At 44.9% G+C, this 19,802-nt stretch overlaps 4 protein-coding genes across 5 annotated transcripts in view; 2 read left to right on the forward strand and 2 right to left on the reverse strand.

The window, feature by feature from the left end:
- The window catches only part of gba2 (glucosidase, beta (bile acid) 2), a 22,510-nt gene extending 15,158 nt beyond the window's left edge, over positions 1–7,352 (reverse strand). Inside the window, exons 1-6 of the mRNA XM_056575422.1 lie at positions 7,205–7,352; positions 6,305–6,944; positions 3,474–3,565; positions 3,239–3,354; positions 1,738–1,956; positions 908–1,147 (exon numbers count right to left, since the gene is read on the reverse strand). Of these exons, the coding sequence (XP_056431397.1) occupies positions 908–1,147; positions 1,738–1,956; positions 3,239–3,354; positions 3,474–3,565; positions 6,305–6,501 (864 nt within the window). The 5' untranslated portion in view covers positions 6,502–6,944; positions 7,205–7,352. The remainder of the gene's footprint in view (positions 1–907; positions 1,148–1,737; positions 1,957–3,238; positions 3,355–3,473; positions 3,566–6,304; positions 6,945–7,204) is intronic.
- Positions 6,280–13,922, forward strand: rgp1 (GP1 homolog, RAB6A GEF complex partner 1). Its single transcript, XM_056575446.1, has 9 exons — positions 6,280–7,990; positions 8,223–8,338; positions 8,462–8,595; positions 9,116–9,199; positions 10,250–10,399; positions 10,738–10,884; positions 11,380–11,507; positions 12,264–12,441; positions 13,066–13,922. Exons 2-9 carry the CDS (start codon positions 8,223–8,225, stop codon positions 13,287–13,289), a joined length of 1,161 nt encoding a protein of 386 aa, XP_056431421.1. The 5' UTR covers positions 6,280–7,990; the 3' UTR covers positions 13,290–13,922.
- A 518-nt stretch (positions 13,923–14,440) lies between these two features.
- Positions 14,441–15,558, reverse strand: msmp1 (microseminoprotein, prostate associated 1). Its single transcript, XM_056576197.1, has 3 exons — positions 15,447–15,558; positions 15,111–15,219; positions 14,441–14,603 (listed from the first exon to the last, which is right to left on the reverse strand). Exons 1-3 carry the CDS (start codon positions 15,556–15,558, stop codon positions 14,441–14,443), a joined length of 384 nt encoding a protein of 127 aa, XP_056432172.1.
- A 2,328-nt stretch (positions 15,559–17,886) lies between these two features.
- The window catches only part of pik3c3 (phosphatidylinositol 3-kinase, catalytic subunit type 3), a 13,765-nt gene continuing 11,849 nt past the window's right edge, over positions 17,887–19,802 (forward strand). The window contains exons 1-3 of one of the 2 annotated variants that reach the window (XM_056575420.1): positions 17,887–18,329; positions 18,832–19,020; positions 19,298–19,441. In XM_056575420.1, coding sequence (XP_056431395.1) covers positions 18,265–18,329; positions 18,832–19,020; positions 19,298–19,441 — 398 coding nt within the window. In that variant the 5' untranslated portion in view covers positions 17,887–18,264. The remainder of the gene's footprint in view (positions 18,330–18,831; positions 19,021–19,297; positions 19,442–19,802) is intronic. The other variant, XM_056575421.1, reaches the window with a different exon arrangement.

Consider the following 19,802-nt stretch of genomic DNA (forward strand, 5'->3'; position numbering starts at 1 on the left):
AGAAGGCTCCACACCTAGCTTAGGTCAACCATGGGGCAAGGAAGGCTTCACCAACTTTCTCTTTTGTCCATTGAAAAGGAGCAACTATTCAAAGTGAGTCAAAGCCACGTTATTGACCGCTTTGCCACCATGAAGGCGCGGCGATACAGCTTAATAGTGAAAAAATAATCATTTAAAAAGGCTCTATGCAGTAGTGTATGGCCTTATTTAGTTTAATTTAAGAGCTTTGATGGTTCTATAACATTTTCCAGGTTGATTGGTGGCAATGAGCCACCTCACCTTAAGTCAGAAATTCTATTAGTTTTAAACCTTGTTTCTTGCCTTTTTAGTACATGTCGTTCTGGCAAAATTATGCTGTTTCCACACAGCTTCTAAATAAATATAGAAGTGTAGACTTCTCCTGATAAAGAGGTGACGGTCATAAAGAGACTTTTTGTTTATTTGTCAGTTACCTTATTTGTAAATCTTTGAGATGTGCATGTGTTTAAATAAATATAATTGTACGGTACTCATGAATCCATCTTTGCGTCTTTACCTTTACCAGTGCTTTAATATAGCCTACAGTATGACAGTGACAACAATTTTGAAGCTCGTACATACCCTTCTGTATCCATATATGGCATATTGTGCACACGTAAAAAAAAAAATGTTGGCAGTTGGGGGCCTGTGCCCCAGTAAAACTCTAGGTCTAGCAACGCCCCTGTACACGTGTATATAGAACGTGTGAGAAGTCTACGTTCACAGCAGCAGACTTACGGTAAAGGTGACCATTATGTTATACCACCAGGTGCGAGTGTGATTAGCCATTTTGAATGGCACTCCCACCTGGTGGTATAACATGTCCCCTTTAACCACAGTTCTCCCCCACTCCCCACTCCCCTTTGTCGTGAACCGCCCCCCACCCTACCATGTGGCGCGCCGCGATGCAGAGTGTGTAGGGGTTGACAGGGGTGCAGTGGTGCAGCAGCACGCCCGACACGGCCTGCCCGTCCTTCTCCAGGTGGAAGGGCTCGTTCCAGTGGCCCCCGCGCTTGTCGTCCTTGTGGCCCGAGCCGTTGACCATGGTCAGCATGATGGCTACGTCCAGGTCGTAGTCGTTGTGGTTCTCCACGTCCCAGGCGAACACCGCCACGGGGAGACTGGAGTCCTGAGAGAGACATCGGTTGAGTTTCGGTGAACGTACTGGTCTGTTTATCGGGGATCAACGGGGGTGCGGTTGCGATGCATCCACGCACATACGCTATGGTTGTGAACCACTTAATCCTGAGCAGGGCTCCAGGGAGCTGAAGGCTATCGCGTAACTCACAATGGAGCTACACATCAGACACTAGAAACTCCGCGGGCAATGGTGCAATCTGCATTTGTTTAACTTGTGTGTTTTTTGTGTTTGTGGGACAAATTCTAGAGAATCACACTGGGGGGGGACACACACACACGCACACTAGGTATCCTCAACCATCTCCTTGGGTTACAAGTGAAGAGCGTATCAAATATTTAAGGCGATCTTCAACTGGGGGACCGAAGCAACTTCAAACAACCGAACCCTGAATCCAACATCAACACGAGTCGTCCTCCTCTCCACCACCACCGTCACCACAACAACCCCCACCGTCATCACAACAACCCCCACCATCAACACAACGACAACCACGACCACCAGCACCATAACAACAACCACCGATAATATAAAACACAAGCCACGATCCTCCTCCTCACCCTCTCCCCCCCCCTGGTTACCTGGTAGTCGTGGGGCAGGATGGGCGACACCTGTCGGCAGGTGAGCGTGACGTTCTGGCCGGGCAGGTGGTACACGGTCCAGGCGCGGGGGTACAGGGCGTGGTAGAAGGCGTACTCGCCGCAGTAGCCCCAGTTCCAGCCCTGGAGGGTGGGGGGGCGCTCCACCGAGAGAACCTGCTGGTACACCGTCTGGCCCCCCCGCCGCATGCACACCGTGAACTGAGGGAGGAGGGGAGGATTTTAGTATTTACATATACTGTATATGTGTATCTAAAATAAGATATGTATTAGGCCTGTGCGATTAATTGAATTTGTCACGATTTCGATTTTTTTTTTGCGTCAAACGTTCTCCAAACTAATATAAATAACGTTTAAACGATTATTATGATTTTCTATTTATTAATTTAGTTTATTAATTAAATGTTTGATAGAAATTGCGAGGCTGAATAAATAATTGTACATTATTTTCACATTTTGTGATTTTTTTTTGAGAGTTCTCAGTTACTAATTTATTCATAATTCTTTCCAACTCAAAAATAATCGTGATACGGATTTTTCCATAACCGGGCAGCCCTTCTCTGTATGACGTGTAACCGTGTTATACATTTTTATTGGCCCTACATTTAAACAGGCTAGTCCCATTGAGGTTCGTGGAATCTGTTTTCAACATTGACCTATATTCAATCAGCTTCAAAAAGGTTTGAGGAAGAAAATAAAACCTGAATCTCTGCGTTGGTGTGTTCTGATTTGTTTTATAGATCCTTATCTTTCAGCGCACGTCCGATGTGCAAATATATACACAGCCTGGTGTGTACGTGAAGGGGAGATAGTTCCCCTTGGTAGAAATAAGTCCCATCACACACCATTAAACTGTTTATTTATTTTGGAGGTGCCTGGACAAGCAACATAACCAATGAAAAATACCTTTTAGGAGACTTCAATAGAACCTATAGGTTTACATCGCAGGTACCTGTAATGATATTTTACACTCCCAATGGAGTCTTCTCACTCAGCTCCACTGGGGGTGAGAGCTGCAATTTGAAGTCACATGAGACGAGTGGCTAGGCAACGCGATAGGGGTGATAATGGTGGACATAAACAGCTTCAACCAGCCAGGGACCCAGGTACAGCCATGCTATGGAGGACGAACGCAACACACGATCCCTGCAGGATATTCCAATGAGGAACAGCACTTTGAACGTCGCTGATGACTGACTTCAGCCGATGCCTTCGTTGTTGTCCTGCCTGGCTGTCATAGGATGCCACTCATCAAAACTACCTCAGAGTAATGATAAACCTGTGTTTAAACACAATTACACACAAAAGGATACGTGTAGCATATTTACATACTATTTGGTCATGGGCGAGAAACCATGGGATGTTAAGACATTCCAGATGCAAACCGGTTTAGTCCAAGTTAACTTGATAACCCCCTTTTGGCTGTTTGTTTTGCTTGAGAAATAACAAAACAATAGTGCATCATTGACCCCGATATACACACCTGGTTGGCAATCACAGTAGTGTAATGATACATCCCGGGGTTGAGTTGCCAACGACAGAACTCCCCCCTCCAACCTCTGGTGATGGTGCCTCCCCCAATGCCTCCAAGGGGAGCGCCTGTGGAATAACACCGGGAAATACCAAAAGACAAATGTAAACAGGGGTGGGGGGGTATTGACATAAGGACAAGCTCAGAAACAATTCAATGTTATTCTCAGTGAAAGGTGTTAACCCACCATATATCTGCCGCAAGGGTAGGGGGCCGAACATGTCAATGAACGGCGCTTTCTTTTCTATCTGGGTCTTTCTGTACCACCATTTTAGATACCTGTGCAAACACAGAGCATACAAACCATGCATTAGGGATCAGAATCAAAGGGGGGTTTTAGTGAGCTGTAAATTCGAGAACAAAAAGGCAAATTAATAGAAAGATCCAAAGAAATGGAAATTCTGTGTAAATGCAGACGACTGATATTAAGCAGTATGTTCTCAGTGCGATAGTGTGAGAGGGTGAGGGTGAGGGTGCGTGCGGCCAGGCAGACGTGCAGTCAAAGACGGCGTGTGTGTCTGCTTGTTCGTGTGTGTTCTAGTTTCGGTCACCATACCATGCAGGTGGTGTGAATTATTTATTAAAACGTGCGTGTGCTCTGTGGGCCAGGTGCACAGTCCCAGGGGAGGACAATGAGCAGCATTCACAGAGCAAAGGCACCAAGCCTTGTTTTGTCCACAGCCGTATTGTTAAGATCGACATAAACCTCAAATGCCGGTTAGGATAGTTGGTGTGAAAACAGGAGTGTATCCACATTTAAGTTCATGCAAACTCCACACAGAATAAAATGATTTCTTTCAGGCTTGGTAGCCAAGTACTGCACTGCCATGCATAGGATAGGGGCCGATTCAAGCGGGTCAGTTTCCCCTTTCCGAAAAGTAGGTTCAATAACAAACGACCAGGGAATCTCAGTACGAGAACTAGTGACACGCACTGGCAACACGCACTCGTTTTTCAGTCGAAGATGGAAGCCTCATTTCCAGCTTTGTTTGGACAAAGCTGTACAAATATCAGTATTCCTGATTGTACAAATATTGTTAGAATCACTTACTTTAGCTTCAAGGTAAATATTATAAAATATTTCCTTGTATATTGGTATGTACATTCTGTTGTTGGAAAGATGCATATTTTATCTTTATTTCACATATTCTAACTTCCACATATCCTACATTCAGTGTACATTTTGTTGTCATATGCATATTCCCTTCACCTCAAATCTATTCCTGCTGTCCCGTTGTCTACATTGTTTCTGTGTGAAGGAACAACGCCTTCCAAAAGGAAATCCTCAAGGCCAATGACTCGGGGTTATAGAGTTGATGAAACGGGTTTGAGGTTGGGGGGGGGGGGAGCCATTGTGCTCCTCACCTCTTATCTGCATTTGAACCAATGAGAACAAAATCTTGAACCAAACCCTTTCCCAAAATAGTCCCTACCAGCCAATCCAGTATTCCAGTTCACCAAAAAAAAAAAGACATTGGAATTTTAACATACAGTACGTACGCCACTGCTTGTACAGTACAGATTTGGATGACGTGAAGGCACATACTTCATAAACCTAACATACAACCGGTCCGACTTATAGTCGTTATGCAAGGGATAACGTACAGCGAGCTGATCATTAGGCCTAAAAAAAAAAAATGTTTGGTTCCGGTTTCCGACCGACCCTGTAAATTTATGTGTGACCCAAATCATTTTATGAGCTTTAAAAAAAAAAAAAACGATTTTTCTTTTTTTGATGCAAACTATAATTACGTTTTGGTACAGCACCTCTTCATTCTGTACATGGATGAGAGAATTTTCTCGTTTTTAAATGAAAACAACCTACCAATCATTCGCTGCAGCTGGAAAAAATAAAATAAAAAAATAAAATAAATTCCCTACCTACCCATGACCTCAACTGACAACCAACAGGAACCAAACTTTTTTATTTTTTAGGCCTTAATGCTGAATCACCCTAGTGCCACTGCCATTTGTTCCGCTGTGAATCATATCTGGTGGAACCGAGATGATGGTGAAATCGGATGGTAAAAAACAAATTATCAGTGCTTGTGTGTGGTCCTCTGTCTTATGACATTGGCAGAATGACATCCGTGCCGATTCAGAGGGTGGTTGCTGTAGATTCCTTTCAGAAACCAGTCTCAATAAAGACTACTGTAAGCAAACGTCAGCGATCTTCCCATTCAAATTCATGGCTCACCGCAGCTCATGCTAACCCTTTTGCATGTTCGACGCTGCATATACGTTAGCCTCGGTCGGGTTCAGAGGTTCGTACAAGATCAGGTGGGTGAAAGGGTTGGAGAATTATTAACATAAGTATCATGGGAAGGGAAGAAATGCATTCAGTTGTGAACTTCCTCATCAACCACAGCCCTACAAATTCATTCAACTAACCACTCCTCCTGTGTGCATAGTATACCGCCAGATGGCTGCAAGTTAAACTGTGCTGGACATTGATTAACGTTTACAGGATAGCAAGAAGCACTCCTCCTAAAGTGTCAATAGAAGCCACTCCATTCAGCCCCTGATGACAGAACGAATCATGTGATTGTCTACGGCTGCAACCAATTGGCTAATTGCTCACAGTGAATGCCTGAGGGATTGAGCTTCTGGGAAAAGGACTTTTAACTTAATTTCTCCCAACATAACTGAAAATTCTCCATAACCGAAAATACCCAACCCTTAATAAGAACCAGTTCAGCTGTTAAAGATCTGTGGTGGGATGTGAACAACTGTTTGTGTGTGGGGGTTATGAGGCGATGGGTGATTGCCTTATTTCATAGATACAGCGGCATGGCAACCTGACCTACTATGAATGGGGAGGTGCGGTTACTTTAAAAACCATGAAGGGTTGTGAAACTAAATAGGCCCTGCAAACCAACAACAACCTAGGCTAGAACCACATACATCTCATTAATGTAAGCCAAGCAAAACGATGAGCTAATTGTTGACTTGTCCCTTCTTGGTAGGCAAGCGCTCCGCAGGCCGTCCAATGAAGTGTGCATGAACAACGACTCTTACCGAAGTCCAAGGCCGATGTGCTCCAGAACGTTGGACAGGGAGACGTCTTTGGCTTGGAAAGGCTTCCTCTTCTCCTTGAACTCATGCGCCAGACAGATCCTCCAGCCCTCATTGGGTACACCGATTCCAGTGTCCTTGGCCACATACTTGCTCATGAGCTCTGCAGTGGATCTCTCACCCCACTCCGTACTGGCCATTTTTGCTGGAGAATCCCAGTTAAAATGATGCAGGAATATCCGTGTTTCCTTGAAAAATTGATGATATCAGTGGTCGAAAGGGTTCTTATGAAAGTGGTTACCATCTGTGAGAAAATAATTTGTCTGTCACAACTTGGTAACGGAATAATATCAGGTTGTCCACTGATCAATCAAGACAAACTGGTTTTCTGAAATTGAGGCGGGTGAACTGGGTAAGCCAAGTATGTTGTCGTTCTCTCCTCATTCGTACAACGATTCAGTCACAGGTTCATAACAGACTATAGAGCGGCCTGTTGACATCGATTGGATCAAATGTTTATGGCTCCAAAAATTGTATTGTACGCAATGGAGGCTGGGCAGGAAAATATAGCTGTAGCCCACAGCAGGAAAAAAGACAGCACACTGTATGAAAAAATTATATGGACCCAAGTTATCCAGGAAACCTGCAAAGGACAAGGACAAAGATGAATTCAACGTTATCCATTTGAAATAGCAGTTCTTACAGTGGCACATTTTAAGACACATACTGGAAGGCTCATTGTGTTTTTGTCATGTAATGTTATTTTTAAGCTCTCGAAATCCTACTACAATGGCAACATCATCTCAGCTATGCATCATCATAATGTAACATAGTTAAGCTACAGTAAGCGGGGTGCTAAAAACACTTTTTTTTTTTTCACCAAAGCCTTTGGAAGGAACTTACATCTATATACAAACAGCTAGAATCAACGCGGTGAACTATGAACACATGCCGTCTGGTAGATTGGTCCAGACATTATTAAAGTGTGATTAACCGCAGTCGACATTAAGTTCCTGTTGCCCTTGCTAGCAGCGTTCAATATGTAAATGCACTACAGAAGGTTCTATGAGCTAGAATTCGGGATAAACCAATTCACAAAGAATAAGGGGGATTTGGTCTTCACTGCTGGTTTATTGTCTATCTAAATGTGACGACCGTTTTCCCCAGTTGTAATATACACAACTGAATTGTAATCAGCTGTGCAAAATCTGGGAGCCAGAATAACTATCATGTATTTACATGTACTTTGGTTAAGTGATTGTCTCTTCCTTTTAGTTCAAATAGTATCTTCCAGCCTACGTCACAGGTGCCACGGAGCTGTGTGGATGGCCGACCATAGAAAATACATGTATTACATGTATTGAAATACAACTGCTCAATATAGTTTTATTTGATTGTGGAATTCTTTCTAGTTTTGTGTTATATTGGTATCATTATTTTTTGCAAGGCAGTATGTCATGTCCTTACGATACTTAGCTTTTGTCTTTTCACCAATGGTTAACTCTGGTCGTCCCTGAACTCCGGACAGACGTTTGTTTATGCTATCCACTCTCACATGCTAACGGTGTTCGTTTTAATGTTTTCTCCACAATAATGCACGGTTCTCATCCTTCATGAGGAGTACACACCTACGTTTTACGTTTACACGGAGGAAACTGTTGTTGAAATACATTCGTATTTTCTGCGAAGGTATGTTTTCTTTACCTTTTATCAAAACAGTGGCCAGCTGATCGAAGCAACAAAGTTAAAGACATTTCCATTACTCCATTATATTTAACTTGTCTGGCTGAATAAATGGCCTTCATGTCCTACTCACGTAGTCACGGACTCCATCATTAATATAGTTTGACTGCCTATTTCTTTCTTTATTTTGGGTTTTGACGATTTGACTACTGGTAATGGTTTATTAACATCCATACAGATGATAGAAGTGGTGGCCTCCATGGCCCGGGGCCCTGTGCTCCTGGCCGGGGAGGTGATGGAGTGTCTCATCACGTTCACCAACCCAATGTCCCACCTTTCGACGTCTGCTACAAGGTGAATCTAAACTTAAGTCGTGGACGTAACGATTTGTGTATTCGTCAGTTATTATGGTCGCGTGAAAAGTCCCTATAACAGCTCGTTATAGAAAGGTAAACAATGTATTGCTGTTTCTTACAGTGAGATGCTTGCGTGGGCCAGTGCCCAGATCCATTGCCAGTTTCACGCCAGTGAAAACAGAGTGGCCCTGCCGGTTCAGGGCAACAAACAGGATGTGCAGGCTGGGAGCGACACTGTCCTCATCCCGAGTCGAGGTGAGATGAACGAACGGAGTGATTGAGTGAGAAGGTGTAACGGTACAGATCACGGACAAGATACCATTGGGGAGAAGAAGTGTAGGTCACAATATGCAATATAACAGTCAGGTTTTATTCGGTTTCAGTTATAATCCTGTTTTAACATCATAATACTTAATGTTCTGTGTCTTTGTGTGTGTTAGGCCCAATCAGATTACATTTCCAAGCTCTGATTCACAAAGCCATAAAGTTGGCCCAGCCATTGTAATACCCTTGTGTTGGAGATTAATGATCTCTGAATATTGACCTTTGCTCGTCTAATAGCTTGATAATAAAAGATTGGCCACAAATGTCATGCAACTCGGGCCAACATTATTCATTGTGACTTGGCTTGGCATTAAACAGTGGAGCAGCAATGGTAATTAGATATAAACTTAATCTTTAAAAAAAAATGGCCAACTTCACAATGTCACACTTGCACTATCTTCAATACAGTTCAAACCTTTACTGACCTGTTTGAAATATCTATTTTCCCCAGGAGAGCGAGGCCAGTGCATGCTGGACACTCCCCCAAAGATACTGTTCTGTGACCTCCGTCTGGACCCCGGGGAGAGCAAGACATGTGAGATGTACTTGGAATTTGCGTGCATGGAACACAGAAGGGAGAGATTCTGAGATTACGTTATTGTCTGTTGTATTATATAAGTGTTGACTGGAGTGTAGATCTGGAGCAATGCTAGTACAGCACCACATTTCCATGTTTGTTTGAATGCTGTTTGGCTGATCGATCAGATTTAAGTCTATGTAATGCTACTGTACTGCATTAGTAGACTATTAGAATCAAGCCCCTTCCACACATGTAATCTTACCCTGCACTGTTCCTGAACATTTCCTGCATGGGGTCATGTGAATGTGAACAGGGATTGATATGCGTGGTCAACTGCACCGTCAATTTTCATGCTCAAGACCTAGTAACATTTCCAGGTCACTGCCGGTACAGGTGTGCTGTGAATGAAAGCAGTCACAATGCCGGTACAGGCAAATAAATGGCTCTTTAATGTAGAGCGAGAGTACCAATCACAAGTCTCCACTGAGGACGTATATGAAATCGGCAAGTGTTTATTTCAACGTACCAATCCTTACCGGGGGAGCCAATAGTAATTTCAGCTTCTTATGTTTGCAAACAGGCTCCTTTTTTTCTGGACCGCGTTTCCAAATAAGGGAGTTCCTCTCACTCCGAGAGTGAGACAATCATTCGAGCCGATCATTTTGGGTGAACTGATAACGATATCAATACAGCTCCTTTTGTTTTTTGCAATCAAGCTCCTTTTACAAAATAATCCTTGAAATGGGACAGATTCCGAAATAAGGGAGCTCCTCTCAGTGTTACATTACTGCCCTCTGCTGGACTGTCTCTGGGACCATATTCCGGCATCGCTTCGCCATGGTTGAACGGGCGGCAGACGGAAATGTTTCTGAACGAAGCTACATGTGTGGATAGCGTCCATCACTCGCAATGCCTGCAATGTGATCCCAGTCATTTTCCGGGAACGATGTGTGAAAGGGGCTTAAGACTGCATGTGGCACGAAACCTCAGTCCTAACCAAGTGCCCAGATTGGCCTCTCTGCAGACGACTCATTCTGTACATTCATCTTCCCCTCTCTCCGCCAGACGCCTACAGTGAGATGGTGCCCGTGGACGGCCCCCCGAGTTTCCGCGGCCAGGCGGTGAAGTACGTCTACAAGCTCACCATCGGATGCCAGAGGGTCAACTCCCCCATCAAACTGCTGCGGGTTCCCTTCAGAGTGCTGGTGCTGCAGGGTGAGGGGCCGGCGACCTACCGGGTCACTCGCTGATGCTTTGATTCTAACCCCCTTCCTTCCCTTCCAACCCAGTTCATAAGACCCCACTTATGGGGGCAGGATGGTTCATTGGTTTCTTTTACTCTAAAAGGTTCTGGGTTCAAACCTCAGTTCACCTGTGGGCTCCCTTGAGCAAGATGCCTCTTTACCACCTATAAATTAAATAATCCTTGTAAATAGTTCTGGATCATGTTTGAATCATTCATCAATATGAAACAAATTACTACATTACTTTCCTATTTAAGTGTTCATCAGAATGAGGTCATTTCAAAACGTCTCGTCTCCTCTCATCCACAGGCTTGCCAGAGCCTCCCTTCCCCCAGGACGAGGAGGTGTCCCCCTCCAACCCCTTCCTGGAGGAGGAGGAGGCCAGCCGCCGGGACGTCCGGCACCTGGAGAGAGCCCTGGACACGCTGATGGTCAACACCTCCCGCCGCTGTCCCAGTGAGTCCCCCCCCCCTAGCTGCTGTCATGCACAGCGACAGAGCTTAAAGCTGCACTGTGTAGCAGCCTCTGGTGGCTTGTGTTGTCACTACAGACATAGTTATGTATTGCTCTATGTGAAGACACCATATATTGCATCAGTTGCTTACTATTGGAACCAAGGCAACTGAATTCTGCTTCTTGCAGCCGGGTATCATATTTTTTTGTAAACATTAACTTTTTTAAACCATAAAATACTGCTGTGTTATGAAATGGAAACTGGATTTTATTCCCTCTTAAAGAATGTTGGTCTGTGGAATATCTGAGAATCGGATATAGAAAAGGGGATTCCTACTGGGAAAAGGTTTCAAAGTACAGGTTTAGTGTGGTGTTTTTTTTAGATTTCAAGCTGCACTAATTGACATGTCTTGGTAGTCCTTGTTTGCTGTCAAATACAGGATCACTCTGACCTCAGACAGAGTTTAATGTGACCTTTTGACCCCCTGCTCACCCCAGGCATGTTCAACATCACCAACATGCGGGGCAAAGTGGCCAAGTTCTGCATTTTCAAGATCGCCTACAGACTCGGAGAGGAAATCATCGGGACTTTCAACTTTTCAGAGGGAGACATCCCCTGCTTACAGGTGTGTGTGTGTGTGTGTGTGTGTGTGTGTGTGTGTGTGTGTGTGTGTGTGTGTGTGTGTGTGTGTGTGTGTGTGTGTGTGTGTGTGTGTGTGTGTGTGTGTGTGTGTGTGTGTGTGTGTGTGTGTGTGTGTGTGTTGGAAGAATTAAATGGTCATTTTTCACACTTTTTCAGTACTCTGTATTCAGTTTTGTGTATCCCAGTACTGTGTACTGCATTGTTAGTACTCTGTATTGGGCCCCAAGTACTCCACTCAGTACATTGTATACTGCAGCCTAAGTGCTGTACTGCATGGAGGCATATACACATGTATATTGTATTGTGTATATCTCAGGAATGGTTTCTTGGTTTTCTCAATACGGTGCATTGCATCGTCACCACCGTCTGTTGCTGTATAGGCCCGCAGACACTGTTGTCCAAAGCGAGTTCAAAATGTGCCTGATCTCATTGAGTTTATGTAGGAAGGGGTTATGGGCATCTTGCTCAAAGGGATACCTAGAGGGAGACCACAAGAACATCTTAACCAGAGCCAGCCTCAACATTCCACCATCCAAGTTTTCTTTTTCTTACCCCTTTTTGAAAGGGTAAAGCAAGTTTCTATTCCTTTTTGTTTTTCATTGCTAAAAAAAATGGGTAAATATTACTTAATTGTAACTGTCCACTTGTTTCATCAGTTAATTGAATTTCTATTATTGCTTATCTTTTTTTTTTTTACTAATATATTTTCAATCCAATCCCTTCCCCCCCGCCGCCTCAGTACTCGGTGAGCCTGCAGAGCGAGGAGGAGATCCAGCAGCCGTACCAGCGGCGGCCGGGCCAGGCGGTCAGCGTGACGGGCCACGGCCGCCACGTGGAGCCCTGCCTCCACACGGCCTCCAGCCACTTCTCCCTCCCCGTGCCGCTCAACATCACGCCGGGCTTCAGCACCGACATCGGTACGCCGCTCTCAGAACCAGGCGTCGTCGTTGTGGTTTTTGTTGTTGTGGCTGTGAAAGGTGACATATTGTACCACCAGGGGTGAGTGTGATTAGATCAGTGTACCTGCCTACCCAGTGGACCGTAGCAAACGTTGCTCAAAACAAAGCCATAGAGCATCCGGTCAATATTCAAAATAAAACACAATACTCAGCTCATGTAGCCTATCACAATTTCACATCAACATTACATCATGACGGGTGGCAGCAGGTCAGCAGACAATCAATCAAAGGGTCTCAGAGGGTCGGCAACATGGACGACGAGAGACAATAAAAAAGAAATAAGGACAATATCAGAAAGGACAAAGCCTGGCATTTAATTGCAGTAGTTTCGGGAGTGGATGGTGAGTACATTAGGTTTAGGATTATCGCGTGATCTCGTGTGAATACGGCTGGCTCGAAAGGCAGCGCTACGCTGCAGTTACGCGCCCGGTGGGGATCAACGCAGGGTAGAGGACGGAGCCGTTCCGCGGCGAGTACGTCCCCGGTGGAAATCAGGCGTGAACCTTTAAATGTATAAGTGCAGTTCAACCAAGTGCTCCTACGTTGTACCTGATGTTTCCCTGTGTACTTTAACTTCCACAGTTACCCTGAGGTGGCGCCTGCACTTTGAGTTTGTCACCGCCCGAGAGCCCATGGAACCGCCCACTATCACTCAGAACCAATCAGAGGTGACAGTCTGGACGGGGGCGGAGAACGTCGACGTGGACACTTTCAGTTGGGACCTGCCAATCAAAGTGCTGCCCACCAACCCGGCTTTGGCCTCGTACATGTCCCAGTTTACAGGGACCAACTGCATCAACATCTGATGATTTGCTGTGTTCCTATTGGTCAAGGACTTGAGAGGGGGTGCTCTACGAACGGGAAGGGTCAAGTCGTGAACTTATGCAGAGGCTCACTTATTTGCGTTTGTGTGATCTGAACCAAACTGTGTGCTAACAAGTATATCTTTTTTTCATAAAATAAGCTAAGCATTCTGGGAAGAAATGCAAATGTTTGATATTGTATATGCAGAATGGTGAATAGACTTTATATGTATGCAACATCATGCAACATTTTTTTTTTCCTCTTTGTTTTGAGTATTTTGACCTGTGATTTCCATGCAAGTCCTTTAAACCTGATCTTCCTTTTCAGAGATGGAGAGAAATGATCTAAATCGCAGCTTTCACTGTTGTTATTTGACATTCTCTTCATTTTCTGTTGTTTGCCTGTACTGTTTGAAGCACATTAACAATATGTCACAGCTTTTTTTTTTAATCTTATGCAATGATTTCCACTGTTAAATAGGCCAGGCTTTATTTCCCAATGGCTGTACAAACAGTGGCTGAAATAAAACTGTGTGGTTTGGAGGAATTTGTAGAATTGTTTCTTCACACAGTATTTCAGTTGTAAAGCACTTTATTTTGAGTTTAATTGAATTGTAGCACATCAAATACAACATAAACTGTTCTATATATTAAGTGGTTTATCTTACGTAAAGATGCTGGTATTTACACTAGAGCATAGTTGATTTTGATTTACTTAGTTTTTACCACTCCTTAAACAGTATCACACATACACCCTAAACAGCATTTTATAATAAAGGTGTATAGCAACGAGTTTGTGAAAAGATCTAGCATCATAATGTAGCAAACTTTTGGACATTTTAAGGTGCACTGCACATAACTTTGCCCATAAGCCATCTATTACAAAAACAAAAAAAAATCACTTGAGCAGCATTTGGTTCAACATAATTCCCTTATCATTAATGATTTAAAGTTAAGCTAAGACATAGCTAATCTGTAATAACCGAATCCTCATTTCGGGTTACATTTTACAACTTTAAGACTAGTATAGTAATAATAATATATTTTTAAACACTCTTAATGTGAAAAGGTTCCAGACCATGCAGAATACATCATTGAGAAACTTTGACCGTAGAAGTGTCCATCTCGTGGAGACACAGGGCTGTGCCGGCTCGCTACTCCCCCAGCTTTAGGGCCCCATGGCTGGGGTCCAGCAGGTGGTTCTCCCCAGGGATGCAGGGCAGACGGGGGTCGGCCGCCTGCACCAGGGACACTTTGCACGTAACCGCTTCCACGCGCACCTCACATCCCGCGGGGAAGTCCACTGGCCGGTGTACCCTGAGGTGGAGGAGCAGGGTCAGATCCATCCATGGGTGGAAGAAAGATCATGAAGGAGAGGGAGACAGAAAGAGAGACGGACGGATGGATAGATATTGAGAAAAGAGATTGATGGACAGAGGAAAGCGATAGCAAGCCAGAAAGACAGACAGACAGACAGACAGACAGATAGATATAGAGAGAGATGGATAGACAGAGGAAAGCCATGGTCAGACAGACAGACCGATAGACAGATAGATAGATAGATAACAAGAAACAGGTGGATTGACAGAGGAAAGCGATAGACAGACAGAAAGACAGATAGACCGATTGACCAACAAATAGATAAAGAGAGAGATGGATAGAGAGAGGAAAGTGATAAATAGACAGGCAGACAAATATATGGATACGTAGATAGATAGATGGGACAAGCAGATCTGTAGAGGAAACCAGGCAGATTGAACATGCGTACACACACACACACACACACACACACAGTCAGCATCCATCCACCCGGGGTCAACTTACGTCTCACAGCAGCCCACACCCATAGGGTGGAGGCAGGTGCACTGCATGCAGGCGTTGTCCATCCAGGTCTCCCCCATGGTGTAGTTCCTCCCCTCAAAGCCACACTGCGCTGTGAGGGAAGAAGACGAGAGGTTCAGTTTTTCAAAGTTTGTCGAAGATTGCAAAAATATTGTATCTGGCCATGCCGCCTCAGATGGGAATAATCTCCTTACCACTTGTAATCAGGACCGACCTTCGGCAATTTTCAGATCATACAATAGACTACTCTATAGACTACATACGTATCACACAGCCACATGTTGAGACCGCCAGGTTTAGGGTCATGATTCCTCTCACCTCTTGAGTCAAAGTGACACTCCATCGGGGCGGCCTGGCTGCCCCCGGCGACCAGCATCAACAGGGCGGTGAGAGCGGCGTAGGCGATGAGGTTTGCTCCGTTGGATCCCATGTCTGTGGCTCTAGCTCTTCCTTCAGGTCTGCTCTGGCTCTCGGGTCCCGGGTTCAGGTTCTGGTTGTCTCAATGGCCCCAGAAGCACTGCATTTATACCTTCCCTCAAGCCTGTGCCGCCGTATTATGTGCATGCGTGTGTGTTTGTGTGTGTGTGTGTAAATGGGGGAGGGGGGGGGGGGGCGTGGTCTGTCACAGCATATGGCGTGGAAAGTGGGGGGGGGGGGCCGGGAGGTTTGGGTTCTGGGGTGCCATAGGGAAGAGGCAGGGGTGATGTTGCTGGGTTCGGGGGGGGGGCTGTCTTGGCACAAGTTCCTTTTGGCGTTGTGGAGAGGAGCGTGCGTTGCGCTTCAGCGGGCGTGAACCCCCTGAAAGTGAGAGAAACAGTGACACATACACGCTGTGACTAAGCAGAGGTGAGGGGGCTGAGGGGGTGGGAGCGGGGGGGAGAGAGAGAGAGAAGGGGTTTAGGTCCAAGAAAAGGAGGAGGAAAGAAGATGAAGAGAAAGAGAGAGAGTGGAATGGTTGAATGCGATTCATTCAGCTTCCTCCAGCGGGCTTTGTGTTTGACCCACTGTTCTTGAGCCTTTCTTAATGTACGCGTGTACAACACACTTCGACGCATCACCATGAATGAGAGGTCCACGGGCGTTCTCACAACAGTGTTAACGGGTAGAGTTAAACTGATTTATGTGGGGCTCTTCAATATTCATAACTTTGTTATTGTGAATAATAGCATTTAAAAAAATATGGTCACTAATAGTCCTAAGGAACCCTCATGCCCTAAACAAACACCCACACACACACCCACCCACACACCTGCGCACACCAACACACACACACACACACACACACACACACACACACACACACAAATATGTGGGCCCAAACATCTACGCACCTGCATGTTTACAGTGGCTTAAAATTGCCTTGGACCTTACAAAGAGATACACTCACACACACACACACACAGACACACACACAGGGTTAGCATTAACCCGGGCCACAGCCCCCCCGCAATCAGCTAGATGTAAAGAAACAAGGAACAGGTGATAAGGAGGTCGGGTCAGTCGTAGTACAGTCATATGTCCCGGGTCTGGACAAAACATGAGCTCATCTTTCTCCCCCCTAAACTTTTCCTTGTCGCAGTCCGGGGTTCGAAGATCTGATCTTAGGGAAAAAGCGTATCAGGCGTCGCCAATGGAGACTCATGAGCCTTGCAAAAAGGGCAAAAAATATGAGTTTTATAGGCTTGTACTGAAAGGTGTGCCACTACAGTAGTACGCAAGCAAACATCCCCCAAGGGAGAGCGTGTTGCGTCTATTTTTGCATGACTCACAGTTGACTCCCTAAGATAAATCAATGCTACGGATGACAGCTCTGATTCCTTTCAAACCTCTTGTAAAAAGCGACAAACCGTGTCCAAACCCTTGCCAATACGTATATATAGGCCTGTATACTGATGGGAACAATGTCGTTTGTTGATCCAGATGAACAACTCAGGCCCTCTCACTCCCTGTTTGATACTTTGACTCGCCGCGTGAACTTTGAAGATTACATCAAAGACACATGATCTCTGGATGACCAATTCAAACATTCTTCAGCCTGTTCGTCTTCCATTGCGATGGTGGCTGGGAGGCCCCAATGGGTCCTATATAATCACCCCGAGGGCGGCTTGACCCCGGAGCTCTGAGGAGGTGAGGACCAGGGCGGGGCGCCCCCAAACAGAAAAGGATGGAGCTTTTTCCCTGTGATACGCCTTCTGCGTTTCATGGATGTGCACTTGATTGGGATCCGGTGGGTGATTTAATTGTGGAGAGAATTTGAGTCACCGAAGTAATGGAAGTAACGCCATCACCCCTTTTCGGGAAGGTAGTTAAATAGATAGTTAAATTCAAGGTTCAGAGTGGTGTGGACTGGAGGCGATTTCTAAATGATCATTTTAAACTGCTCGGTTACTTCTATGCATTCACCCTGAAGTCTCAGAACAGAAAGGCAAATACTCCTATTTTTTTTTGTGGCAATATATATTTAATATTGTTGAATTTATTATTATTGTCATATTGTATTGACATCACTGTTGCTAATCTGATATCGTATAGTATTGGACAAGATAATGAACAATGTTATGTTGCAACATGCTTATATTTATGAACATACAGTTTGCTAGGTTTGTCAAGAAAGGATTGATCGATATCTTTAATCTTGCTGTCACATGCATTAATGTCACGTGCACTATTCCTTTAAATGGTAAGCGCTTAAATTTAACCACGCCTTCTCCACTTCCTATTTCCTCTTCAGACTCGACCAATAGCCCAATGAAATCCCGATCTTCTAGATAGGTTTATAGAGTGATCTTATCAATAAACGATGTGTTTGGGCTGGCTATAGCTTATGCTCACTCTGTTGTTGTGTAGTTATCAAAAACATCTAATTTTGCCCGGTTAGACAGCTGTAAATATAATGTCTTTACTTTGAATGCTCACAGCCGAAGTCTTCCTTTTCATTACGTAAATATAGCCCAATGAACGTGTCCGGATAAGTGTTCTGGAAAGAGACCAGGCGCTGAAGAAAAATACAGGATATTTTAGCACTGATCCAAGGCCTAGCCGACAAGTCCACAAATCGGAGAGTCTCCGATTCCCGTCGGAGATTTGATGTTGTACTTGTCAGTTTTTAGATATCATTTGTATTAGCTGTCGGAACATGGACGCCGACAAATTTAACTATGTCTACAGTTGTGACTTGGACATTAACGTCCAACTTAAAATGTAAGTTGTGTCGACTAATCTTTAGGGGTTCTCTAACTGTTAATCTTTACTGTACATGACAGGAGCCTTACAACTTACAGTAGGCTACAAGGCAAAACACTACATGCTAACTGTAACTCATTCTCGTTTCCTGTTCTCGTATGGCGATATGTATATATATATATATATGGATATGGGATATATTTTTTCCTATTCTGACGTTTATACTATACTACTAGTCTACTATACTACAGTCGTCTTGCACAGCACCATGACTTAATAGATATGGCACAATTGTCCCGTTGTTGTTGTAGTCCTCATGCGTGCTGTCATCTGAACACGAGCCAGTCTCGTGGATTTAGTTACTGCTCATTGCATCACAAGTGGACTATTTAGAAGTAATCAGATCATACATCCTATGCGATTATACTGTACGTGTTCTGTTCATTACGCCAAAAATTTGTCCCTGACCAAAATGGTGGACTTCTCAAATGTTCCATGTTTGCTTTGCCTATGCTGCCAGTGGCAGTCTTGAAGGCAAACGAGAGCAGAAGAGCTACAAGGCTCTGCTCCAGGACCCAATGCTGCGGTTCTCCGGCCTCTACCAGGAGAACTGCTCGGACCTCTACGTCACCTGTCAGGTGTTTGCTGAGGGCAAGCCCCTGGCGCTGCCTGTGCGCACCTCCTACAAGGCCTTCAGCACCCGGTGGAAGTGAGTCCCAGGCCTTCTTTAAAACTGTATAGTGATGATGATGACAGTTAACGATGAAAGCTTGTTGTGTGTTTCTGTGGCTGTCCTAACTTTCAGGCTTTATTCTGTGTACAATTTGTTCTTTGTACCCTTCAGGTGCAATTTTCTCCCATATGTAGTTCTTTAGTAGACATTTTTTGCCCACCCTCTTTTTTTTTTTGGATCAAGGCAAAAATTGTAATCTGTCATTGCTGTCACTTCTCACAATCCCTCGCTCCCTCCCTTCTCCATCACGTAGCTGGAACGAATGGCTGCGGCTACAGGTCAAGTACCCGGACCTGCCCCAGAGTGCCCAGGTGGCCCTCACCGTGTGGGACGTCTACGGCCCGGGCAGAGCCGTCCCTGTAGGTGGCACCACCGTCACCCTGTTTGGAAAGTATGGGTGAGTGCCTTTCCCCTCCATGTCCTCATCCGCTCCCTCCAGCGTCGCTCGATTCGCTGACTGAATGGAAGCGAAAGGACAGATTGACCTGAGGCTTGCCATGGTGACGACATGCTGTGTTAGTCTAGTTATACTCAGTGTTTCATTAGCTTCTGCTTGTGTGGAATGAGTGTAATGCACTTTTATCAAATGAGTCTTCATCTCCTTCTCCCTTCTTCATCTCTTTCTACCTCTCATTCTCCTTCTCTTTCTTCATCTCCTTCTCTTTCTTCCTATCCTCTCTTCCTGCTCGTTCTCCATCTTCTTCTCCTTCTTCTTCTCCTCCACCTCCTCCACCTCCTCCATCTTGCCCCTTGTCGTG

The sequence above is a fragment of the Gadus chalcogrammus genome, chromosome 17 (genome assembly GCF_026213295.1).
Source record: "Gadus chalcogrammus isolate NIFS_2021 chromosome 17, NIFS_Gcha_1.0, whole genome shotgun sequence".
NCBI classification, from domain to species: Eukaryota; Metazoa; Chordata; class Actinopteri; order Gadiformes; family Gadidae; genus Gadus; species Gadus chalcogrammus.